General features: G+C 47.2%; 1 protein-coding gene across 1 annotated transcript in view; it reads right to left on the reverse strand.

Moving 5' to 3' along the window:
- LOC142312189 (uncharacterized) overlaps positions 1 to 26,846 on the reverse strand; it is a 307,401-nt gene that overhangs the window by 156,145 nt on the left and 124,410 nt on the right. Inside the window, 7 exon segments of the mRNA XM_075351090.1 lie at positions 13,759 to 14,109; positions 18,985 to 19,075; positions 19,273 to 19,370; positions 19,454 to 19,577; positions 19,660 to 19,839; positions 19,967 to 20,051; positions 20,053 to 20,114. Coding sequence (XP_075207205.1) covers positions 13,759 to 14,109; positions 18,985 to 19,075; positions 19,273 to 19,370; positions 19,454 to 19,577; positions 19,660 to 19,839; positions 19,967 to 20,051; positions 20,053 to 20,114 — 991 coding nt within the window.

Raw genomic sequence — 26,846 nt, forward strand, 5'->3', positions numbered from 1 at the left:
CTGCGGTAGTGCCGGTGTGTGCGGTGATGATGCGTGCGGTAGTGCCTGCGTGTGCGGTGATGATGCGTGCGGTAATGCAGGGGTGTGCGGTGATGATGCGTGCCGTAGTGCAGGGGTGTGCGGTTATGATGCGTGCCGTAGTGCCTGCGTGTGTGAGATGATGCGTGCGGTAGTGCAGAGGTGTGCGGTGATGATGTGTGTGGTAGTGCGGGGGTGTGCGGTGATGATGTGTGCGGTAGTGCAGGGGTGTTCGGTGATGATGCGTGCGGTAGTGCCTGCGTGTGCGGTGATGATGCGTGAGGAAGTGCAGGGGTGTGCGGTGATGATGCATGCGATAGTGCCTGCGTGTGCAGTGATTATGCGTTGGTAGTGCCGGTGTGTGCGGTGATGATGCGTGCGGTAGTGCCTGCGTGTGTGCGGTGATGATGCGTGTGGTAGTGCAGGGGTGTGCGGTGATGATGTGTGAGGTAGTGCAGGGGTGTGCGGTGATGATGCGTGCGGTAGCGCAGGGGTGGGCGGTGATGATGCGTGCGGAAGTGCAGGGGTGTGCGGTGATGTTGTGTACGATAGTGCCTGCGTGTGCGTTGATGATGCTGTGGTAGTGCCGGTGTGTGCGGTGATGATGCATGCGATAGTGCCTGCGTGTGCGGTGATGATGCTGCGGTAGTGTCGGTGTGTGCGGTGATGATGCGTGCGGTAGTGCCTGCGTGTGTGGGGTGACGATGCGTGCTGTAGTGCAGGGGTGTGCGGTGATGATGCGTGCTGTAGTGCAGGGGTGTGCGGTGCTGATGCGTACGGTAGTGCAGGGGTGTGCGGTGAGATGCGTGTGGTAGAGCAGGGGTGTGCGGTGATGATGCATGCGGTAGTGCCTGCGTGTGCAGTGATGATGCGTGCGGTGATGATGCGTGCGGTAGTGCAGGGGTGTGCGGTGATGATGCGTGCGATAGTGCAGGGGTGTGCGGTGATGATGTATGCGGTAGTGCAGGGGTGTGCGGTGATGATGCGTGCGGTAGTGCAGGGGTGTGCGGTGATGATGCGTGCCGTAGTGCAGGGGTGTGCGGTTATGATGCGTGCCATAGTGCCTGCGTGTGTGCAGTGATGATGCGTGCGGTAGTGCAGTGGTGTGCGGTGATGATGCGTCCGGTAGTGCAGGGGTGTGCGGTGAGGATGCGTGCCATAGTGCCTGCATGTGTGCAGTGATGATGCGTGCGGTAGTGCAGTGGTGTGCGGTGATGATGCGTCCGGTAGTGCAGGGGTGTGCGGTGATGATGCGTGCGATAGTGCAGGGGTGTGCAGTGATGATGTATGCGGTAGTGCAGGGGTGTGCGGTGATGATGCGTGCGGTAGTGCAGGGGTGTGCGGTGATGATGCGTGCGGTAGCGCAGGGGTGTGCGGTGATGATACGCGCGGAAGTGCAGGGGTGTGCGGTGATGATGTGTGCAATAGTGCCTGCGTGTGCGTTGATGATGCTGCGGTAGTGCCGGTGTGTGCGGTGATGATGCGTGCGATAGTGCCTGCGTGTGCGGTGATGATGCTGCGGTAGTGCCGGTGTGTGCGGTGATGATGCGTGCGGTAGTGCCTGCGTGTGCGGTGATGATGCGTGCGGTAATGCAGGGGTGTGCGGTGATGATGCGTGCCGTAGTGCAGGGGTGTGCGGTTATGATGCGTGCCGTAGTGCCTGCGTGTGTGTGATGATGCGTGCGGTAGTGCAGAGGTGTGCGGTGATGATGTGTGTGGTAGTGCGGGGGTGTGCGGTGATGATGCGTGCGGTAGTGCAGGGGTGTTCGGTGATGATGCGTGCGGTAGTGCCTGCGTGTGCGGTGATGATGCGTTAGGAAGTGCAGGGGTGTGCGGTGATGATGCATGCAATAGTGCCTGCGTGTGCAGTGATTATGCGTTGGTAGTGCCGGTGTGTGCGGTGATGATGCGTGCGGTAGTGCCTGCGTGTGTGCGGTGATGATGCGTGTGGTAGTGCAGGGGTGTGCGGTGATGATGTGTGAGGTAGTGCAGGGGTGTGCGGTGATGATGCGTGCGGTAGCGCAGGAGTGGGCGGTGATGATGCGTGCGGAAGTGCAGGGGTGTGCGGTGATGTTGTGTACGATAGTGCCTGCGTGTGCGTTGATGATGCTGCGGTAGTGCCGGTGTGTGCGGTGATGATGCATGCGATAGTGCCTGCGTGTGCGGTGATGATGCTGCGGTAGTGTCGGTGTGTGCGGTGATGATGCGTGCGGTAGTGCCTGCATGTGTGCGGTGACGATGCGTGCTGTAGTGCAGGGGTGTGCGGTGATGATGCGTGCTGTAGTGCAGGGGTGTGCGGTGCTGATGCGTACGGTAGTGCAGGGGTGTGCGGTGATGATGCATGCGGTAGTGCCTGCGTGTGCAGTGATGATGTGTGCGGTGATGATGCGTGCGGTAGTGCAGGGGTGTGCGGTGATGATGCGTGCGATAGTGCAGGGGTGTGTGGTGATGATGTATGCGGTAGTGCAGGGGTGTGCGGTGATGATGCGTGTGGTAGTGCAGGGGTGTGCGGTGATGATGCGTGCCGTAGTGCAGGGGTGTGCGGTTATGATGCGTGCCATAGTGCCTGCGTGTGTGCAGTGCTGATGCGTGCGGTAGTGCAGTGGTGTGCGGTGATGATGCGTGCCATAGTGCTTGCGTGTGTGCAGTGATGATGCGTGCGGTAGTGCAGTGGTGTGCGGTGATGATGCATCCGGTAGTGCAGGGGTGTGCGGTGATGATGCGTGCGGTAGTGCCTGCGTGTGCGATGATGATGCGTGAGGTAGTGCCTGCGTGCGCGGTGGTGATGCGTGAGGTAGTGCCTGCGTGTGCGGTGATGATGCGTGCGGTAGTGCAGGGGTGTGCGGTGACGATGCGTGCGGTAGTGCAGGGGTGTGCGGTGATGATGCGTGTGATAGTGCCTGCGTGTGCGGTGATGATGCGTGCGGTAGTGCAGGGGTGTGCGGTGATGATGCGTGTGGTAGAGCAGGGGTGTGCGGTGATGATGCATGCGGTAGTGCCTGCGTGTGCAGTGATGATGTGTGCGGTGATGATGCGTGCGGTAGTGCAGGGGTGTGCGGTGATGATGCGTGCGATAGTGCAGGGGTGTGTGGTGATGATGTATGCGGTAGTGCAGGGGTGTGCGGTGATGATGCGTGTGGTAGTGCAGGGGTGTGCGGTGATGATGCGTGCCGTAGTGCAGGGGTGTGCGGTTATGATGCGTGCCATAGTGCCTGCGTGTGTGCAGTGCTGATGCGTGCGGTAGTGCAGTGGTGTGCGGTGATGATGCGTCCGGTAGTGCAGGGGTGTGCGGGGATGATGCGTGCCATAGTGCTTGCGTGTGTGCAGTGATGATGCGTGCGGTAGTGCAGTGGTGTGCGGTGATGATGCATCCGGTAGTGCAGGGGTGTGCGGTGATGATGCGTGCGGTAGTGCCTGCGTGTGCGATGATGATGCGTGAGGTAGTGCCTGCGTGCGCGGTGGTGATGCGTGAGGTAGTGCCTGCGTGTGCGGTGATGATGCGTGCGGTAGTGCAGGGGTGTGCGGTGACGATGCGTGCGGTAGTGCAGGGGTGTGCGGTGATGATGCGTGTGATAGTGCCTGCGTGTGCGGTGATGATGCGTGCGGTAGTGCAGGGGTGTGCGGTGATGATGCGTGTGGTAGAGCAGGGGTGTGCGGTGATGATGCATGCGGTAGTGCCTGCGTGTGCAGTGATGATGTGTGCGGTGATGATGCGTGCGGTAGTGCAGGGGTGTGCGGTGATGATGCGTGCGATAGTGCAGGGGTGTGTGGTGATGATGTATGCGGTAGTGCAGGGGTGTGCGGTGATGATGCGTGTGGTAGTGCAGGGGTGTGCGGTGATGATGCGTGCCGTAGTGCAGGGGTGTGCGGTTATGATGCGTGCCATAGTGCCTGCGTGTGTGCAGTGCTGATGCGTGCGGTAGTGCAGTGGTGTGCGGTGATGATGCGTCCGGTAGTGCAGGGGTGTGCGGGGATGATGCGTGCCATAGTGCTTGCGTGTGTGCAGTGATGATGCGTGCGGTAGTGCAGTGGTGTGCGGTGATGATGCATCCGGTAGTGCAGGGGTGTGCGGTGATGATGCGTGCGGTAGTGCCTGCGTGTGCGATGATGATGCGTGAGGTAGTGCCTGCGTGCGCGGTGGTGATGCGTGAGGTAGTGCCTGCGTGTGCGGTGATGATGCGTGAGGTAGTGCCTGCGTGCGCGGTGGTGATGGGGTCTCTCTCTCAGCATGAAAAAAAAACAAGAAAATAACAACAAACTGATATACTATATAGTGAACATGGTAAATAAACCCCCCCCACCAAAAAAAATTGTGTAATTGCACTTTTTTTTGCCATTTGATCACACATTTAGTTGTTTCCCCTTTTTCAGTACAATGTGGCAGAATGAATGGTGTGATTGAAAAGTACAACTCGTCATGCCATAAACAAGACTTCATATGACTATATTGAGGGTAGAATTAAAAAAAAGTTATGGCTCTTGGAAGAAGGGGAGGAATAAATAAAAATGAAAAACGGAAAATCGCCAGGTGGTGAAGGGGTTAATCACAGATGGGGAGAGTAGATCAGTGGTGATGTCAAAGTCTTCGCTCTCGGCTATCTAAGGTTCTACGTGCTCAGCATTACGCTTTTGTGATTTTGATTGTGTGCGGAGCCGATTCTCTATTGGGACTGGTAAAGAATTGGCTTGTCCCTGACCACATTCTTCAGTCTTCTCGCTTCCCAAAATTTCTGCCTATTTGACCATTTCCTGATTTTGTAGTGTAAACTGCTGTTTTCTGACTGACTCGGCAACTGTTGCTCATGGACACTACACTGTAGCTTTGTGCTCTATCCATGGCATCCCAGAGGTTCCACTATCCAAGTAGGCCTCATATTAAAAATGTTCCTCCTCACTCCCGCCAACTGCATATATAACTAATCTTGTGCCTCCATCCATCATTCCACCCCCATCTTCACGTTCAGACTGACGACCTTGCACAAAGCAATAAAACAAAATAAATTGTCAAAACTGGGATGGATCATTTGTTAACAAAAGATAATTGCGTGGGAAAAAAACTATTTGTATCTGTAGTGGGAAGGCTGAACCTGATAATATACCTAATGCCACAATTACTGCACATACTACATAATGCACCTATTTGGCTCCCACTTAATCATTTGCATAATACATGTATTTCAAAGATCTGACTTGACAGAAGTCACCGGAAACTAAAACTAGAAGTGTTACAAAGGGCTTAGGATCATAAAATGTTATGGTTGGAAGGGACCTCAAGGGCCATCGGGTCCAACCCCGTGTAACGTACCAGGGAGGGGCAGTTGTGGGCGAGGGATGCAGTTCTCAACCCACCCCAGCACGCTACAGACAAGGGGGGCAGAGTGGTGTGGAAGTGGTACCTGCTTGAAGCTGCTCATCTGGGTCGTCATCCAGCTTCTCTGGATCCCATTCACTTTGACCACACTATCAGTAACGAGTCCACCACCAGTTAAAACCATAACAACTTTACTGTAAATCTGCTTACAACAGAGCTTCCACTTCTTAAAGGCAGTTTTTACACTCAGATCTTTCACAGGTATTGCTTTCTTCATAGAACCCGGCTCTTTCACTACGGCCACCAAGGAAGGAAGGGATGGGCACTCTATCTTCCTCTTTGCTAATATTCCGGCTCTGTTCAAATAAGAGGACTTCTAGAACTCTTATTTCCGCCGTGTCAGGGACCCCGCCAGTTAAGACTGGCCCAGTCTCCTATCCGCACAGCAGCAGCCGGCCTAGGAAGGTGATGCACTTCTCTATTGCCTCTGGTTTTACCTTCCGTAACTGAGGGGTTAATACTTTGCTTCAGTCCACTTCATCTTTACTCTCTTGTCTCCTTTCTCTGCCTGGACCCTCCACACCACATTGCTCCACTCTGCTATATCTGACCCTGCTGGTCCTTCACTCCTTCCCTATCTGCATGAATCAGGAAGCTCCTTTTTGCTATATCTCCTCCTGTGTTGAGGACTGTCCTCACCCTTTTAACCCATGCCAGTTGATCACTCCCTCACATTCCCTTATACTAGGGGTGGGGAACCTCCGGCCCGTGGGCCATTTGCGGCCCATGATTACTTTTTCTGCGGCCCCCGGGCACATTCCTGGGGACCGCAGTGCTCGGGCTGCAGCCACTCTTTTGCCGGCTGCAGGCCCTTTAAATTCCACTGCGTGATGCGAGGTAGCGCACGCACCCTGGCCTGTGGGTAGATGCTAGAATGTATGGGCTCCTTCCAGATCCTGATTGCAGCCCATACATTGCAACGGACTAACTACTGGAGATGCTAGAAAGTACGGGCTTCTTCCGGGACCTGACTGCAGCCCGTTCATTCTAGGCTCAACCTTGGCCTGTGCTAGCATGCTCAGGGCTTTCCCTGTGCATGGGGTTAGCAGCGTGCTGCACTCCAGTCACAGAAGAGGTGCAGCAGATTTAACAGCCTCTCTGCTGTACATGCCTCCCAGACCTGTGCTGTGTGACTCCTCCCCCCAGTACTGTGAGTCCGAAACCCATCGCTGCCCCCCCTTACCCAGTGTTGTGTGCCCCCTAGTACCGAGTGTGCCCCCTACAATAAATCCAGAAAAATTCCAGCAATCCAGTCCAAAAGAGTTTTCTTAAAAATATATAATTTTGAAAAATAAAAAATTTGTATATTTTTAAGAAAACTCTTTTGGACTGGATTGCTGGAATTTTTCTGGATTTATTGTTCAAGCCTTGCCGACTTCTCCTCCGTGCACGGTCCAGAGTTTAACGGTCTACGTTGAGCAGGTGAGCCGGACAAAAATCTTTTTCTCTTGTTGAGTGTGCCCCCTAGTATTGAGTGTGCCCCCTCAATGCTGTCTGTACCCCCTAGTGCTGTCCGTGCTCCCCTAGTGCTGAGTGTACCCTCTAGTGTTGTCCGTGCCCCCCTTATGCTGTCCATGCCATATTGTTGATGCGTGCTACGAAATCCGAATTTAGTAGCTCCACCTGCTGTTCCATCTTTTTCATTCTGAAGGAATCTAATGGTCTCCTTCACTTTTCATTTGCTTTTAACATACCCCCAAAATACTTTCACCTTACTCTTGCAAACCTCAATTCGTGTTTGGCCTTAGCTCCTTTGACGTTTGTCTCGCAAAGTCTGCAAGCTGCCATGTATTCTTCCCTAGGTACAATACAGACCAAAAGTTTGGACACACCTTCTCATTCAATGAGTTTTCTTTATTTTCATGACTCTGAAAATTGTAGATTCACATTGAAGGCATCAAAACTATGAATTAAAACATGTGGAATGAAATACTTAAAGTGTGAAACAACTGAAAATATGTCTTATATTCTAGGTTCTTCAAAGTAGCCACCTTTTGCTTTGATTACTGCTTTGCACACTCTTGGCATTCTCTTGATGAGCTTCAAGAGGTAGTCACCCAAAATGGTTTTCCAACAGTCTTGAAGGAGTTCCCAGAGATGCTTGGCACTTGTTGGCCCTTTTGCCTTCACTCTGCGGTCCAGCTCACCCCAAACCATCTCGATTGGGTTAAGGTCTGGTGACTGTGGAGACCAGGTCATCTGGCGTAGCACCCCATCACTCTCCTTATTAGTCAAATAGCCCTTACACAGCCTGGAGGTGTGTTTGGGGTCATTGTCCTGTTGAAAAATAAATGATGGTCCAACTAAACGCAAACCGGATGGAATAGCATGCCGCTGCAAGATGCTGTGGTAGGTATACTGGTTCTGTATGCCTTCAATTTTGAATAAATCCCCAACAGTGTCACCAGCAAAGCACCCCCAGACCATCACAGCTCCTCCTCAATGCTTCACGGTGGGAACCAGCCATGTAGAGCCCATCCGTTCACCTATTCTACAAAGACATGGTGGTTGGATCCAAAGATCTCAAATTTGGACTCATCAGACCAAAGCAGATTTCCACTGGTCTAATGTCCATTCCTTGTGTTCTTTAGCCTAAACAAGTCTCTTCTGCTTGTTGCCTGTCCTTAGCAGTGGTTTCCTAGCAGCTATTTTACCATGAAGGTCTGCTGCACAAAGTCTCCTCTTAACAGTTGTTCTAGAGATGAGGTATGTCCAAACTTTTGGTCTGTACTGTATAATCCTCATCTTCCACTTGTAGGTTTCCTTTTTCGTTTTTAGCAGGTGATGTAACTTTTTGATCATCCATCCTGGTTTCTTGAACTTCCAAATCCATGGCTCTATTAAATTGCAGCACAAAGCCAGAATTAAAGAGGGATCAGGAATTGACATTTGAATAAGTGCTGAGAGAAAGTTGCCATCTGTTACAACTATAAATTTTCTGTAGGGGATGTATGACCCTCTGTTTCTCCACAAGGTCGGCATACGTACAAACGCCAAAGGTTCGAAGTGCTTAGCGGAATCTGCTGATCCTATAGCCTTAGGGTTACTTTACACGTTGCGACATCGCTAGCATCGGCTAGCGATGCCAAGCGCGATAGTATCCGCCCCCGTCGCACATGCGATATCTGGTGAATGCTGCCGTAGCGAACATTATCGCTACGGCAGCTTCACACGCACATACCTGCTGGGCGACGTCGCTGTGACCGCCGAACAATCCATCCTTCAAGGGGGAGGTGCGTTCGGCGTCACAGCGACACACCGCGATGTCACAAATCGGCCGGCCAATAGAATCGGAGGGGCGGAGATGAGCGGGACATAACTTCCCGCCCTCCTCCCTTCCGCATTGCCGTCGGGACGCAGGTAAGGAGATGTTTGTCGCTCCTGCGGCTTTACACACAGCGATGTGTGGTGCTGCAGAAACAACAAACAACATCGTACCTGCGGTCGACCCAACATTATAGAAATGACCGATGCTACACAGATCACCGATTTTCGACACTTTTGCGATCGTTTATTGTCGCACCAAGGATTTACACATTGCGATGTCGCTACCGGCGCCGGATGTGCGTCACTAACGACGTGACCCTGACGATATTTCGGAAGCGATGTCGCAACGTGTAAAGCCCCCGTTACTGCGGGATAATAAATTGTTTGTTCCACATAAATTGTTAACATTTAGATGGATTCAATGAACTCTCCTACAAATTGACTAACAAAGTAATTACTATAGGACTGTAGGAGAAAGTGATTAATTCTAAAAGAGCCAAAAATGAGAGAATCTGGGCCCCAGGGCTGAAGACTTCAGATACTTCTTGCAGCATGTTAGTTACGAGATGGGGTCTTTTCCCCTGAAGCTTCTCTACTCGGTATATTGAGACTCACTGATTTTACTCATATAAACAGTTTCAGTGAAATAGAAACTGCCCAAATATGAGGACCTTGGCTGATACATAATAATATAATATAATAATAATATTTATTCATTTATATAGCGCTGTTAATTCCACAGCGCTTTACATACATCAGCAACATTGTCCCCATTGGGGCTCACAATCTAGAGTCCCTATCTGTATGTCTTTGTAGTATGGGAGGAAACCGGAGTACCCGGAGGAAACCCACACAAACACGGGGAGAACATACAAACTCCTTGCAGATGGTGTCCTTGGTGGGATTTGAACCCAGGACCCCAGAGCTGCAAGACTGCAGTGCTAACCACTGAGCCACCGTGCCGCCCATACACATGATACATATGTCCTAGTATATAGAACTATGAAAATAGAACTATTCTTCTGTATAAAATATGTGATGTTGCAGTATCCGTGATATTTCTGTACAGGGGGCTCTGTATCATCCACCAGCATTTTGGATTGGGAAAATGGAAAAAGGGGAATACATATCCTGAAAGATCCTGGGCCTAGGCTGGTGGAAGGTTCTTCAGATGTTCCCTCAGGACCTGCAGCTTCTGTGTATGTCTCGGTAGCTTCCTCTCTTGCTCTGCACTGATCACATACATCAGTGTGGAGCAGGAGAGAGAGCAGTTCTCTCAGTGATCGGGAAGGAAATAGTCTAAGCATTCTCCATCGTTACAGGACTGTAAGGCTATGTGCGCACGTTGCGTTATTTCCTGCATTTTGGCTGCGTTTAAAACTGCAGCGTGTCATTGTCAAAATGCATGCGTTGTGCCTCCCCAGCAAAGTCTGTGAGAAGTCAGGAAATTCTATGTGCACGTTGCGTTCTGCATGCTTTTTTGACAAACAAAACGCAGGTCTTTCGGTCTCTCTCTCTCTGTCCATGTCAGTCTCTCTCTCTGACGGTCACTCTCTGTTGGTCGGTCATTCTCTCTGTTGATCGGTCTTTCCCTCTCACCCCCTCTCTCATACTCACCGATCACTGGCGAAGCGCAGCACAGCTGTCACAAAGCTTCGGCGGCTTCTCCAGCTTTTGAAAACTCCGGCCTGCTTTCAGACGAGCCCCCACGCTGAGTGACAGCTGTCTCACTGCAACCAATCACAGCCGCCGGTGGGCGGGTCTAAATCGTGCTGTAAAATAAATAAATTTTAAACAAACTGCGTGCGGTCCCCCCCCCAATTTTGATACCACCCAAGGTGAAGCCACATGGCTGAAGGTTGGTATTCTCAGGATGTGGAGCCCCACGTTATGGGGAGCCCCCAGCCTAAAAATATCAGCCAATTAATTGTAGTCTTTCGTTTGTGAACCTAACCCCACCCACACCTATTGTCGGTCCACATTATATATATATATAGCCTGGGTCTTAGCTTCCCATACACTGTAGGTTTTTTAACTGCAAGAGAGGACACACATTAGCTAGGGACCCCAATGTAAGAGAAAACCGTGACGGGGTGCTGGGGCTCTGTTGTATTGATCAATTCAATAGCTAAATTTCTCTTTATTCTTAAAGTTTATAGCAGTTATGTAGATACCATTGTCATAGTTTCGTTTTTACATATAGCTATTGTATTTTTCATGTCAGTATTCACATAGAAGTTTCTGCTTTACATTTATTCCTCTTGCACTGTCGCTGGTGTGCAGCCCTTCTCTTTATATAGTAAAAATATCAGCCAGCAGCCGCCCGAAATTGCCGCATCCACTAGATGCGACAGTCCCGGAACTCTACCCGGCTCATCCCGAATTGCCCTGGTGCGGTGGCAATCGGGGTAATAAGGAGTTAATGGCAGCCCATAGCTGCCACTAAGTCGTAGGTTAATTATGGCAGGCGTCTATGAGACACACCCCAACTTGTAAGTTAAAGAAAATAAACACATACACCCAAAAAATCCTTTATTTGGAATAAAAGACAAAAAAACACCCTTTTTCACCACTTTATTAATTCCCAAACAGCCCTCCAGGTCCGACGTAATCCACACGAGGTCCCACGACGCTTTCAGCTCTGCTACATCAGAAGCTGACAGGAGCGGCCATAGAGCACCGCCGCTCTCTGTGAGCTCCTCAGAGCAACTGAAGTGAGTTGCGCTATCAGCAATGACGTCACTCAGGTTACCCGCGGCCACCGCTGGATCCTCCAACTGTGACAGCAAGTCGCCCGAGTGACTGAAGTGCTCAGTGGTGCCCTCACTCAAGTGATTTGCGGTCTCGGGTGGAAGATGGCACCACTGATCGCGCAGCTCACTTCAGTCACTTAGGGGATTTGCGGTCATTGGTGAGTCCTTCACCGGTGACCACAAATCAGGCCGCGGCACAGAGACAGAGCCGCGTGATGACAATGAAGTCGGGTGAAATTCATCCGAGTTCATTCTCATCGTGCGGTTCTGTATCGCAGCCAGCCATGCTCTATGGGAATGTAGCAGAGCCGAGTGGGACCGCACTGTCAACAATGCATCCAAAATGCATGCGTTTTGGATGCATTTTTTTTTCAAATGCAGTGTTTACAGTTGTCCAGTCGGTGCATTTTTTTCTGCACTTGACAGAACACAGCGTGCGCACATAGCCATAGGGTGGCTTTACACGCTACGATTTCGCAAAAACAATCTCGTTGGGGACACGTAATTTGTGACGCACATCCGGCCGCTTTAGCGATGTCATTGTGTGTGACACCTATGAGCAATTTTGAATCGTCGCAAAAACGTTCAAAATTGCTCATCGGTGACATCACCCCTTATTCCCAATTATTGTTGCTGCTGCAGTAACGATGTTGTTCATCGTTCCTGCGGCTGCACACATCGCTACGTGTGACACCGCAGGAACGAGGAACCTCTCCTTACCTGCGTCCCGCCAGCAATGAGGAAGGAAGGAGGTGGGCGGGATGTTCGTCCCGCTCATCTCCGCTTTGATTGGGCGGCCGCTTAGTGACGTCGCTGTGACGCCGAATGAACTGCCCCCCTTAGAAAGGAGGCGGTTCGCCGGTTACAGCGACGTCGCTAGGCAGGTATGTGCGTGTGACGCTGCAGTAGCGATAATGTTCGTTACGGCGGCGATCACCACATATCAGCCGTACGATGGGGGTGGGTGCTATCGTGCTCGACATCTCCAGCAAATGCTAGCGATGTCGCAGCGTGTAAAGCACCCCTAAGACTGTGTGCACACAGTGCATTTTTATTCCATTTTTGAGTGCAGATTAGTCACAAAGCCTGAATGGAGTCCTGATTCCAGCAAAGTGAATGAGAATCTTGAATTGTACTGCACATATTGAGTATTTTCTAGATATTGAGTATTTTGCAGATTTGGTGCAGCTTTATATTTGCAAAATGTCAATTCTAGCTGCAGATTTCATCCAGTCTAATGCACATTTTTGCTCCTACGGTTTTCCTGCCAAGAAATGCAGAAATTTCTGCACCAAATACTAAATGCCTATTATCAATGGTTTCTTGTTAAAAGTGTTTATTATAGTCCAAAAAATACAGTATTAAAATAATTTCCCTTTCTTATTTAATTATACATTAGTCTGTTATTTGTTTCTTATACACTTTGGCAATAAAATATATAATTTCTCCCCGTGTGATTTATTTTTTATGGTAAACAAAATATTATTTTACAATAATTCAGATTTCAAAATCTGGATATGGGTAAAATATAGGTATGTGATTTAAAGGAGAGGGAACTCCCTGAAACGCTTAGAAAATAAATCACCAACTTGTACCCCAGGACTTATTTCTTATGCGACAGCACAGCGTTTAACTCTTTGCATTGTCTCAGGATTCCAAAATTTAGGTAGGAGTATGGCTTCTCCCCTATTTAAATTTTCTGGTGTATAATAAAATCTGATTTCTGAATAAAATATTTGCCTCATTCTGAACATGAAAAAGGTTTATCCCCTCTGTGCGTTGTCTGATGTGTAAGAAGTCTTGATTTATGTATAAAACCTTTCCCACAGTCTGAACATGAAAAAGGCTTCTCCCCTGTGTGAATTTTCTGGTGTACAACAAGATTTGATTTAATTGCAAAATATTTTCCACATTCTGAACATGAAAAAGGCTTTTCTCCTGTGTGACTTCTCTGATGTACAACCAGAGTTGATTTCTGTACAAAACATTTCCCACATTCTGAACATGAAAAAGGCTTCTCCCCTGTGTGACTTCTCTTGTGTGTAACAAGATTTGATTTATGTACAAAACATTTCCCACATTCTGAACATGAAAATGGTTTTTCCCCTGTGTGAGATCTCTCGTGACTAACCAAATCTGATTTCCACTTAAAATATTTTCCACATTCTGAACATGAATATGCCTCACTTTTACAACTTCTTTTAATATATTTTTGACTTCGCTGGTGACTAACAAGATGCGATTTCCGAACAAAACTTTTCCCACATTCTGAACATGAATATGGATTCTTCCCTGTGTGAGTTTTCAGGTGACTAACAAAATATGATTTTGTGTTAAAATATTTCCCACACTTGGAACAAGAAAATCTTTTCTCCTCTGTGTGTATTTTTTGATCTTTAACAAAAGATGTTTCGAGAGGAAAACTATTTCCATATTCTGAATGTGAAATTGGCTTCTTTGCATTAAGATCAGTTTGTTTTTTAATGCTTCTTTTGTGACTTCTATTTTTCTTAGTAGTCTGTAATGAATCAGAAGATAGGACCAGTTTCATAGGATTCAATGATAGATCTTTGCTGTGAAGGTATGATGGGATATCTGGAGAAATGGCATTCACTTCAATTGCATCCTGTGGGATCTCAAGGTCATTTGATTCATAAATTGAAGATGTCAGTTGTCCCTCTGTTCTCCTGTCACCATCATCTGCTAAAAATAAAACCAATTATTATTTTTGAACAAAATATCCTTAAAATTTAAATTTTTGAATATCTACTTAACTTTCCAATTCTATGGACATTTTATGTAGCAAAATTGAATTCGCCAAGAAAATGAGAGTTCAGTCTAATAGAAGACTTCATAGGATGAACCAGTAAAGTGTGGTGTTGAACGGTTTGTTCATTCTGCCTCCAAAATATTGGAATAAGAAGCCTTGGAAACATATTATGCAGGCGAAAATGATACCAATAAAAACTTCTAATCATCTTGCAAAAATAAAATTCGCCACTCAGGTCCATCATCTGTCAATGGACAATCAGTGGGTTTCTCCATTATTAGTGGCTCAGTGGCTCTTGAAAAGCAACATGGATTCCATAAACCAATCCAGCAAATTGCGCTCTCCAAACATCAAATCTCCCCCCCTCGTTTCTCAGCCTTGCATTATGCCCAAACCACTTTTGGCCTTCATGTATTTTGCGTTGCTGTAGTGAGAAGAATCCACTGAATTTATGGTGTGTGCCTCTCCTGGAGCACAATCTGGGCATTATGTGTTAATAAAATTGTCATACTTGCAATTTTCACTCCAACATCTACTGCGTGCTAATTTCTGGAAATTTCCTGGGGAGTCAAAAGAGTCACGACTCCTATAGATCAATTCAGAGGGCTATAAATTCCAAAATTGAGTCACTTTAAGGTGTTTTCTTTTGCTTTGGTTTTCTGCCATTTGTAGCGTTGGCGTCCCTGCTCTCCTCCTGCCACAGGGACGCACGTCACTCACCGCCGCTGCCAGCGCGCACAAATGTCCCAGTGCCCCTGTATTCCCTGCTCTCCTTCCCCAGTGGGGACACTTCTCAATCGCCACCGCAGCCAGCGCGCACATGTGTCCCGGCGTCTTCGTTCTCCACGTGTGTGCTCGCTGCTTCCTCCTCCTGAATCCTAAGCGTGCAATGCAGGTCTTCCTAGTGTTCATGGGGCATGCGCGCCACTACTCCTTTCTTAAAGGGCCAGCGCGTCACTACACGGAAGTGTCTCTCAGCCTATCACTGAGAGGCACTGGGTACATAAGGCCAGCTCCCACTAAAAGAGTTGCCTGATCAACGTGGTTAGTTAGCTAGAGTTCCTGTACCCTACCCATCTAGTTGCCCCTTGTTTGTGTGATATTTCTCTCAGCCTATCCCGGTGGCTCACACCACACCAGAGACTGTGCCTGTCCACCCCGGTCGAACCTCCAGCCTCAGCTACCCTGGTAGCTCACGCCCACACCAAAGACTGTGCCTGTTCACTCCGGCCGTGCCTCCAGCCTCAGTTACCCTGGTGGCTCTCTCCACACCAGAGACTGTGACTGGCTGTGGCTCCAGCCTCAGCTATCCCGGTGGCTCACGCCACACCAGAGACTGTGCCTGTCCATACCAGCCATGACACCTTCTACTGCCTGTCTGCTCCTGTGCCCTTCCTTGTCCTGGGGGTGAGCTGCCACAGTCCCAGTCCCTGCCCTGGGAGTAGCACTTAGCGTCTGCTTTGTGGTGGGCACTTAGTCAAGCCCCTCCCACTAAAAGGGTAGGTCTAAGGCCCCCCCTGTGCTAATGTCCCCCTTCCTGGGCAACTTCCTGGTAAATATATTCCCCATCCTGATATATGTCCAACAGTCTGGTAAATGTCCCCCATCCTGGTACATATCCTGGTAAATGTACCTCATCCTGGTATGTACCCCATCCTGGTAAATGTACCCTATCCTGGTTTGTACCCCATCCTGGTAAATATCCTGGTAAATGTACCCCATCCTGGTATGTCCCCCATTATGGTATATCCACCATCCTGGTACATTTACCCCATCCTAGTAAATATCCTGGTATATGTACCCCATCCTGGTATATACCTCATTCGGGTAAATATCCTAGCAAATGTACCCCATCCTAGTAAGTATTCTGGTAAATGTATCTCATCCTGGTAAATGTACCCCATCCTGGTAAATGTACCCCACCCTGGTATGTTCCCTATCCTGGTAAATGTACCACATCTTTGTATGCCACAATGCTGGTAAATGTACCCCATCCTGGTAAATATACCCCATCCTGGTAAATGTACCCCATCCTTATGTGTTCCCCATCCTTATGTATGCCCCCCATGCTTATATCTGCCCCATGCTTATATGTGCCCCCCATCCTTATATGTGCCCCCCATCCTTATATGTTCCATATCCTGGTATGTACTCCATCCTTATATGTTCACCCATCCTTATATGTGCCCCCATCCTTATATGTTCCACATCTTGGTATGTACTCTATCCTTATTTGTGCCCGATCTTTATATGTTCCACATCCAGGTATGTACTCCATACTTATATGTTCCCCCATCCTAGCATTTACCACCATCCTGGTACAGCCGCACACAGCTTAAAAAAAAAAAAACAAAAAAAAAAAAACAACCATACTCACCTTGCAACAACCGCTCCACCGCTGCTGGGCCCTCACTTCGCGTGGCCACAAGACGTCATTACGCCAGTACCGCTTAGTGACGCTCTAGATGTCTCCAAGGCAACAGTCCTGCGGCCTAGGAGAGGAGTGTCAGACTGAGGAGAGATTTCTTCTCCACTCCAGCACAATTTTGAACTGCCAGCGCGATCACACCGGTAGTTCAAAGCACCTGGATGAGGCAACAGTGCGCGTGCTTACAGAGAGGGCTCTGTGTGACATAGGTTCGCCATCACTGCTATAGACGATAACAAATCTACTGAAATGAACAAACAAAACAAAAAAAAAATGAGTAGCTAGTAGTGAAATATCTCTGCAGTAATTAGATTCTGTGGTTCTTGGTGATCTAAACTGTTGTCAGGTTGTTGTCAAGTATTTTTTTGTCAGATGATTTTCACCACAATCAGACATAACATACAGAATGAACCTGAAAAAAGAAGACCTAGAATAAAAAAAAAAAGTGACATCCCAAACAAGAACGAATAATCGAGAGGAGAACTCCATCACTAGACTAGAGTTGCACTTATTTATGATGGACCATTGAAGATGCGATGAGTCCTGACCAGAAAAGAAGAGAAAGTACTAGTTAGTGCTCCCCATTTCAGGAGCGATTGTGCTGTACTTTAAAATTCTTTAGGATCAAAAACACAACAGAGTTTCTGAAGTGGAGTGATGCCTTCAAACCAGAGCCAGAGCCATGCAACACATTTCCTGCAGACATGAATCAATGTATATCAACCACGGACAGCTCGGAGATAAATCATCGCACAGGTGTAATGTTTGTTGTATGTGGTTTGTTGCAGTTCTTTTGAAAGTTAATCAATTCTAAAAGAAATTGAAAAATCAGGAAAAAAGGAAAATCTGTTGTTATTGTACAGGAATTCACACTTGGCTCTCACTGCACATTTAATGTTGTAGATCAGAAATGCAAAGTTTGGCCACAAATTTTGGACCTGGTCTTGTAGGGATCATGTGAGCACATTCAGCAGCACAAAATAGAGCAGGTAGGTTCATCTTGTAACGCTCACCGTAGGTGTTGTGAAGGTGGCGAGTGGGAGTAGACCCACTGTACCTTAGGGGGAACCCGGGCTTACCCTTTAGTTAGAGGTTCTTAACCTAACCGCCTGCCATGAGGTGGACGCCAAGTAGCACTCACAGGGCAGTGACCGGGACTGTGACAGCTGACCCAAAGGACAGGAGACAGACTCTGGTACAGACACAGCTGCAGGAAAGTACAGACAGGATGGCTGGAAGCAGACAGGAAGGCGGGTACAGACAGGTATGGTGGGCATGACAGGGAAAGATAGGTATGGCAAGGCAGACTCAGGAACAGGTAACGGAATAGGAGCCCAGGACCTGACAATTACCTGGCAGACTAACTAACTATAGGGCTTGCGCAGGCACCTACCCTTATGACAGGGTGCCTTAAATAGATAGTGCATCTCAGCCATATGCTGAGAAGCATTTCAGGATAATGGTGTGCCGGCACTTTAAGAGGAGGGCCGGTGTGTGCGCACGCCCTAAGTTAATTCCCAGGGAACCTTCAAGAAACAAAAAATTTGAGATTGATCTTGCACAGCTGGGGTTACCGTTAGAATTCCAGTGGCTATAGAAAGGCAGCTCCGGTTTGTCAAGTAATGCCAAGTGTAAGGAGGTGCACGCTCCAAAGACAGTTCACGTCCTAGGGACTCTCACATGTAAAAAAGAACGAGCGGCTCCACTCCAGCATCCGTATAAGATTTTAGCTTTATTTCAAAACAGGACCCCTAGAAGCACTCGATAGTACGAAATGGCCATCGTCCTGGGGGAGCCTGCACACGGCTTTGCCACTGCTATTTTAATGCACATCCTATTTTGAAATAAAGCCAAAGTTTTATACGGATGCTGGAGGGGAGCCGCTCGCTCTTTTCTACATGTGAGAATTCCCAGGGAGCCTGTGGAGCATCCCAGGGGAAGGGAGAGCAAGAGCACACGTGGACATCCGCAGGACAAAGGGGAAGGACGCAGGCCTTATATGAGGCCAAGATTTTAAGACGGAAACAGCATCATTATCCTCCACTTTCTCTAAGAAGCCTATCATAATATTTTTCTTCAAGTGATTTTTTTTTAACTTGTCAGCACATTCTCCGTATGCTATCATTTGGCTTTACAGTTTGCAGATCTGGGCAGGTAAAGGAAAGCATTTTCTAATTCTAGGGGGTAGATGGATCCTCCATGTTATAAGCTCTATATAAGAAAGACTTTCAGCGCCGGTAGTAATTTGAACAATTCCGGGTGGAAGAATGTTGTGATCTAGCAGCAATTTGATCTGGACAAGACCACCAATAAAGCAGCCAAAGCCGGTGACTGAGAAGAATCTGTGAATTCTTTGCATTCCGTCTTTACTACTCACCTGGGTGGTTATCTGCAGAAAACTCTTCTTTACAACACTCATCACCCCTCACATATGTCTCTGTAGTATTAATATGGGTCAGATCTTCACCCTGAAAAAAATATTGTAAAAGTCACAGACAGATGGAGAAGTCACATCTATGATCAGCTCTAATCCTGCCATCTCCACCGTTCTCATTACACAAGTATAAAACATATAATACTGGTGGATAAAACAAGACTGAGCACAAGACCTTCACAGCCGTCTACACATCATAGGGAGATTTCATGACACTTTCTTTCCATCTACCTGATGATCCTGAGGAACATTGGGATCTTCTTGTTTACACTCCTGTGGGAGAAGAGGACGGGGACATCTCGCTGGTGTTGTCCTCTTACTGGATAGAACTGGAGGAAACACATACAGGGACTGAATTCATTCCTTACATACAGATAATTATAGGCCGTGTATATTTAGTCCTGTCTATTACCTGGTGATGTGAGGGGCTGGGGAACCTCCCTCATGACGTCCTTGTACAGATCTTTGTGTCCTTCGAAATACTCCCACTCCTCCATGGAGAAATAGACAGTGATGTCCTGACACCTTATAGGAACCTGACACATACAATAATACAGTCATCCCCTGATTCCTTCAAAGCGTTACTGTATAATGTCCCAGCATTCCCAGCAGTGTCACCTCTCCAGTCAGCAGCTCAATCATCTTGTACGTGAGTTCTAGGATCTTCTGGTCATTGATGTTCTCATGTATCAGTGCATGATGTGGAGGACCCGTCATTGGGCTCAGGGGTTTTCCCCATCCCTCAGACACAAAGTCCTGACAGCGCTCACTAGAGGTCTTCTTCACTACTGTGTAATCCTGGTTATGGAGAGACACAGTAATAAATCTCACTACAGACATTTCCAGTCCTCACCTCTCCAGTTCTGTCCATGTGTTATTCCCATAGATAAGAATGATGTAATTTGACGTCATCAGAATCTCTCACCTCTCCAGTAAGCCGGAAGAGGATCTCTAGGGTGAGGTGTAATATCCTCTCCGCCATCTTGTCCATGTCCATTTCCATCCTTAAAGAAAATCAGAAAAACTGTCTTATATAGAAGATCTCCAATGAAAGGATCTAATATTGTAGGGACCTGACTGGAGAAAAGATGATGATGTAAAATCACAAATAATTCTGCGTATTAAACACAATTAGTGGAGACAATAAAGAGGGAAATATCAGAAGATTCAATGTGTACAACTTGTATTCTCTCCTGTCCTGTACAGACTTGAACATAAGTTGAATTGCTGACCAAGACATCTCTTCTATGCTCCAAATCACTGGCTATGTGGTCACTGCTTTGGCAACTACCGGGTTTCCTCGAAAATTAGACAGTGTCTTATATTATTTTTTGCCACAAAAAATGTGCTAGGGCTTATTTTAGGGGTATGGCTTATGTGAAGACACAACCCTGTTCAATGTCTGTTAGGGGTTAATATCCTTAATTTGTCCAGACATGAGTCCCTTTTGAGTGGTAAGTCGTGTTTGTTAATTCACTGTTTTCCGCCGGATTGTCCATTGTCTGAGATTGTCTATTGCTAATTTAATGTAAATTCCCTCAGCCTCTCTGTCTACCTCACTCAGAGGAAAGTTATACAGGAGAATTAACTATGCGGATTGGAATGCCACCCAATAAGAACTCAGCCTTATTCCATCAATTCAGTAAGACCACAATACCCTGGGATGAGTGCCCGGGAGATATAACAAGGGACTGCTTGAGCCACCAGGGGGTTCTTTTTGCTACATGGCTTCAATCTAGGTGTTTCTGTCCTGGTTGGAAGTCCTTTACCCAGGCTAGGCACTTGGTCGCTGGTTAGGGGATCAGATACTGGATTATATTGTGCAGGAGTACTGCCGAGGACTCTAGGATTTAGCTGGAAGAAACCAAGGTTAGGATGATTCGGTAACCTGGCTACAGACTTTGCTGTGCTTGTGAAGCTGCCTACACTTCTAGCTATCCTGTTCCCAATGTATGCCTGCCAAAAGCGTCAACGTATTTGGCGAGCCCCATGTTATGCCCCACTGCAACCCATGCGCTTGATAAGAGAACCATTCCAGAGAGTTGCCATTGATTTAATAGACCCTTAGCCATCCACAGCCGCAGCGAAAAAAGGTTCATCCTCACCCTGGTAGACTTTGCCACTTGTTACCCAGAGGCCATTGCATTGCCCTTCATAGATTCGGAACACATGGCTCAAGCTCTACTAGACATCTTCAGTTGAGTAGGGTTTCCGCAGGAGGTATTGACTGACCAGGGGGCCCAATTTCAAACTGAGCTGATTCAGACCCTCTGGGAGCAACATGTAGTCCGCCCCATGCGCACCAACCTGCACACCAACCCCTACCACCCTGAAACTAATGGGTTCTGTGAGTGCTTCAATGGAACGCTTAAACAGCTCATTAGCCAGTATGTAGAGTCCGAGGGGGGAGACTGGAAGAAAAACTTTCAGAAGCTCCTACCGGGAGGTGCCGCGGGTCTCCACCGGGTTCCCCCATTCAAATTGCCAAAAAGTACAAGGGCCTTAGAGCTGGTACGAGAGAGTTGGGAGGGCACCTTCCCTACAGAAGAGGTTCCCATGCTTGATTATGTTCAAAAGTTTAGAGAAAGGATGAGGCACCTCATAGCTTTAGCCCGCAGGAATTTAGAAGTAGCTCAGGAAAGTCAACAACAATGTTACAACTTCAATGCCTGCCTCCGAGAATTTGCCTGTGAACAGAAAGTGTTGGAACTAGTACCGGTACGCAAAAACAAGCTGCAAGCCATGTGGGCAGGTCTATTCACCATTACCAGGAGATGTGGGAATACTGATTACACCATGGCCCTGGATCGAGCAGATGTCCGTGAACGTACCTAATTTGTCAACAGGCTAAAAGCGTATGAGGAAAGAGAGGTTACTAACTTAGTTTGTTGTCCCGATTTAGAGGACCCAAATATGGACCAGATCCCAGACTTATTAGTGGGGGTACAGGATGTAACACTGGGGGAACGGCTTTGTCCATCACATAAGCGACACTTAGCAGACCCACTCGGAACATATGAATCCTTGTTTACAAGTTGGCATGGTCAAACACACCTCGTACAACAGCATGTCAATACAGGGTCAGCCACCCCACTCCGACAACCCGCCTATCAGGTGACGCCGCCAGTGGTGGCAATGATGACGGCCTAGATGGATAACATGATAAATATGGGAGTCATAGTTCTTTCCCGTAGCCTATGGGCTGCCAGTGTGGTGTTGGTGCCCAAGAAGGACAAGAGTACTCGCTTTTGTGTAGAATATAGATGACTCAATGAGGTTACTGTTACAGATGCCTACCCCATGCCCCGAGTGGATGAATTACTAGACAGGTTAGGGGATCTCGGTTCATATCTACCCTCGACCTGAGCAAGGGATGCTGGCAAATCCTACTCACGAAGGAGGCTCATGAAAAATCTGCATTTATAACCCCTTTTGGCTTGTATGAGTTCACCAGCATGCCATTTGGGATGAAGAACGCCCCGGCTGCCTTTCAAAAGATGCTGGACCAGTTACCAGAGGGATATCAGGATTATGCCTACTTAGATGACATTGTTATCCATAGCGACACCTGGCATCTTCAGTAGGTGTCACAGATTCTGCAGAAAATAGCCGAAGCCCAACTGACCATCAGACCTGACAAGCAGGGCTGTGGAGTCGGTAAGCCAAACCTTCAACTTCGGCTCCTCAATTTCCCTTGCACCGACTTCGACATATATTGCTTATAGTTAAGTGAACACTTTATTGTAGTACAATGTGAACATCAGACATTTAATCATTTTTATGATACAATAATCAAGATATATTTAGATAGAACAAATTCATATACTAAATATTATTTAGTATGTTTTTGTTGAAAACTGTTTTTTGTCACTTACATAATGTATTACATAGTGTTATATATAACATTAAGTAATACACTATGTAAGTAGCAAAAAAACAGTTTTCAACAAAAACATACTAAATACCATTTGTGCAGTCTATGAATTTGTTCTAAGAAATGGAATTGCTTCCATCAGATCCTCCTTCGCAGATGACCTCAAATCTGACCTAATAATTTTAAGGCTGGAGAACAACCTCTCTACACTAATTTGGGTTGGAAGCAAAGCCGTAACCATATGGGCAACATCTCTAACAATTTCTGGGTATAAAGGAATTGCCTCATGCACAGTCAGTTTTGATGAACGGTTGAATTTTTCTAATTCTTTGAGAGCAAGTGAAAAATTTTGCTGAAATATGGTCAATCTGCTGCTATAGGAGACAGAGTGAAATCTTTTCCTTGCGGCAATGCTTTGCCTGCTCCATGTCATACAAATACTTGTCAAAGTTAAACTCCTCATCTGATGAGGATGAAGATATGGCAGCAGTAGCATTGTCAGGCCCCAAGTCCTCTTCGGCCTGGCAGTCCTGTAGCCACTCATCCTGCCTGCTACCTCACTCAAAGCTTCTTTTCCTTTAGTAAGCTGTTGATCATCAAGCAGTGTACGATGACTTGGGTCCACATAAACAGCTGCCAGAAGAATCTCATTTTCCAATAGCTGTGTTTCTCTCCGTTTCATTGAAGCAGAAATGCCATCTGCGATTAAACCTCCTCTTTGGGACAGGCAAAATAGCAAGTTCTTCCACTCCCTTATGAAAGTGCCAGGAGTTAAATCTTTTTTTAGTCACGGTAAATGGGTGATTAAGCAATTCCTTCAATTCAGCCACCTGTGGCCATTGACCTTCATCTAAAGTTACTTGAGCGTTCACCATATCTATAAGAAACTATTTTAGTTCAAGCAATTGCTCAGTCATTAAATAAGTGCTGCCTCACCGAGTGGTTTGATCAACAATTGCCCCTTTCCCAGCACGTCTCTTCAAGATGGAATAAATTTTAGGGGTTCTGGCGGCAATAACCAACTTCATCACTTTTCCAATCAGATTTCCAGCATGTCCGCCCAGTTTCAGACATTCGGATTTTCGCCGGTTTGGCGGATGCGGCGCACGCCAGTACAGTACGATACAGTACAGTGGGAACGCCGCATCTTCCACGTCACATGCTCTGGTCACATGACAGCATGTGACCGGCGTTTGTCGTGCTGCCACTGTACTGTATACACTGTACTGGAGTGCGCCGCATCCGCCAAAAATCCGGATGTGTGAAACCGGGGTCCCTGTTGCAGACTATCTCTTATTGCCAGCTGCAGCGTGTGCACAACACAGCGCATGTGATGAATATAAAAGTGTTTAGAAGGAGCTTCAACAAGATCATCTAAAGTATCATGTTGCTGTTCTTCTGTTGTAATATCTGTTTGTTCCTCAGTTACATGAATAGCACTGTGGCCTTCCATCTCTAAAATACTAAATCCTAAATTTTCTTCTAGCTGTTGTTCATTACTCTCATTCATCAGTTTAATTGTACTTATCATGTTTGAAGCATTGTCCGTTACAATAGCAAGAACCTGTTCTTTTTTGAGTTCGTAATCTTGCAGAACTTTTTCCACTAAGGCCTGGAGAAACTGGATGGCGTGATGAGCTTTAGTATCTTTTACTGCCAGTGTCTTGCTAACAATTTCTTTCTTGTCACAAACATATCGAACATTGATGGCAAAATAGTTCAGTGAAATGCAGTGACTCTGGGCATCCCAGCAAAGGCAATGGTATATGACATTCAGACACATCGTTTTGTGAGGATTCGTTTTTGTGCTCAAAAACAAATCCTCACAAAGAATGAGCATCTCAGTTTGTGTTGCGTTTTTCTAATCTGCTTTTGCTATTGAAAGCATTATTTATGAGCTCAAAAACCTTTCAGGTGATGCGGTTTTTTAAAAAGCTGAACTGCTTTTGCAGCTGACAAACGTATCCTCAAAAAAAGCAGCAAAAACGCTGTGTGAATGTAGCCTTAGATCAGGAATAGAACAGCCATTTATAGGACATTTCATAACTTTCCCAAATTTCTATGAAAAAATATTCAGCACATTCTGCATTGCACTACTGTCCCCATTTTATTATATTTTAGGAGCTGGAGTCGATTCATTTTATACCGACTCCACCAAAATGAGCTCCGACTCCACAGCCCTGCTGACAAGTGCCAAATGGGTATGGCGAAGGTGCTATGCCTGGGACATTGGGTGGGAAGCGGGCGCATTTGTCCAGAACTTGCAAAAGTAGAAGCTATTACCCAGTGGCCACGGCCTGTCAATCAAAAACAAGTCTGTGCATTCTTAGGAACCGCAAACTATTATTGGAAGTTTATCGCAAATTACAGTACCGTAACCAAACCCCTCACCGACCTCAAAAACAAAAATTATGCCCGTAACCTCATCTGGACCCCAGCATGTGACTCTGCATTCCTCCAGCTGAAAAGTCAACTAGCCCAGAGCCCAGTTCTGACCGCTCCTGACTTCCACTGCAGATACATTGTCCAAATAGATGCATCAGACACAGGACTAGGAGCTGCACTTAGCCAAGTGGAGGCCATCAATCTTGAACGTCCAATAGCCTCTCTCTTAGGGAAACTGGTGGACCGAGAGAGAGCCTACACCACAATAGAAATAGAATGTCTGGCCCTAATCTGGGCTCTGAAAAAGTTGCAGCCCTACCTCTATGACAAGGAGCTTACAGTCTTAACCGACCACAATCCCTTGAGTGGACTGCCGGGGAAAACGGACGTTTATTCAGATGGAGCTTGGACTTACAATCCTTTAATTTTTCCACTGCACACAAACAGGGCATAAATGCCGATGGGCTGTCCCGACAGGTGGAGAAGGATGATCAGAAGCCTATCACGCCTGGCAGCCCCATCAACAGTGAACCTCAGTAGATTCTTGTCTGGCTAATTAAGAAGGGGAGCAATGTGAAGAAATAGCCCTGCTCAATGTCTGTCAGGGGTTAATGTTCTTAATTTGGCCAGACATGGGTCCCTTTTGTGTGGTAACTCGGTATTTATTAAGTCATTCTTTCCCGCTGGACTCATCAGAGTCTTCCATTGTCTGAGGTTGTGTATGCTAATTTAATGTAAATTCCCTCAGCCTCTCTGTCTACCTCACTCAGAGGAAAGTTATACAGGAGAATTAACTATGCGGATTGGAATGCCACCCAATAAGAGCATATCCTTATTCCATCAATTCAGTAAGACCACAATACCCTGGGATGAGTGCCCGGGAGATATAAAAAAAATGACTGCTTGAGTCACCAGGGGATTATTTTTGCTATATAGCTTCAATCTAGGGGTTTCAGTCCTGGTTGGAAGACCTTTACCAGGCCTAGGCACTTTGGAGCTAGTAAGGGGATCAGAAACTGCATTACATTGTGTGGGAGTACCGCCGAGGATTCTAGGATTCAGGTGGAAGAAACCAAGGTTAGGCTCCCTACTCGTCAATAGCCTGCTCCCGGTGCTGCTGGTTTGGGGTATGTGGCCCTGGAAGCTTCGAGGGCACGAATATTGTAATCTCTGGTGAGCCAGTTGAAGGGTGAGACTCTGTTGCCTGTTACATCGTGTGATTTGCATGGTTTTGTGTTATATGCCTGTGACTGTTGGGAATCAATAAAGTATAATTATTGTGGTTCCTGCACCCTGTGTTAAATAACCTATATAAAGCCTCTCATAGTTCTGAAACAGATTCCAATGTATTAGATAACAACCTATAAAAAATTCAGGAATCGTACTCTATATTTGAAACATCAAATTTTTATTTGTACAAAGTGCTCGTGCAAAAATCACATAAAAATTTCATCATACACAGGATAACATTGCGGTCATGTGGCGCGTGACGTGCTCGACAGGCGACTTGCGCCCAGGATGCGCATCATACAAACATGTGCGTCCA

Source organism: Anomaloglossus baeobatrachus, chromosome 5 (assembly GCF_048569485.1).
Source record: "Anomaloglossus baeobatrachus isolate aAnoBae1 chromosome 5, aAnoBae1.hap1, whole genome shotgun sequence".
In the NCBI taxonomy this organism is placed as follows: Eukaryota; Metazoa; Chordata; class Amphibia; order Anura; family Aromobatidae; genus Anomaloglossus; species Anomaloglossus baeobatrachus.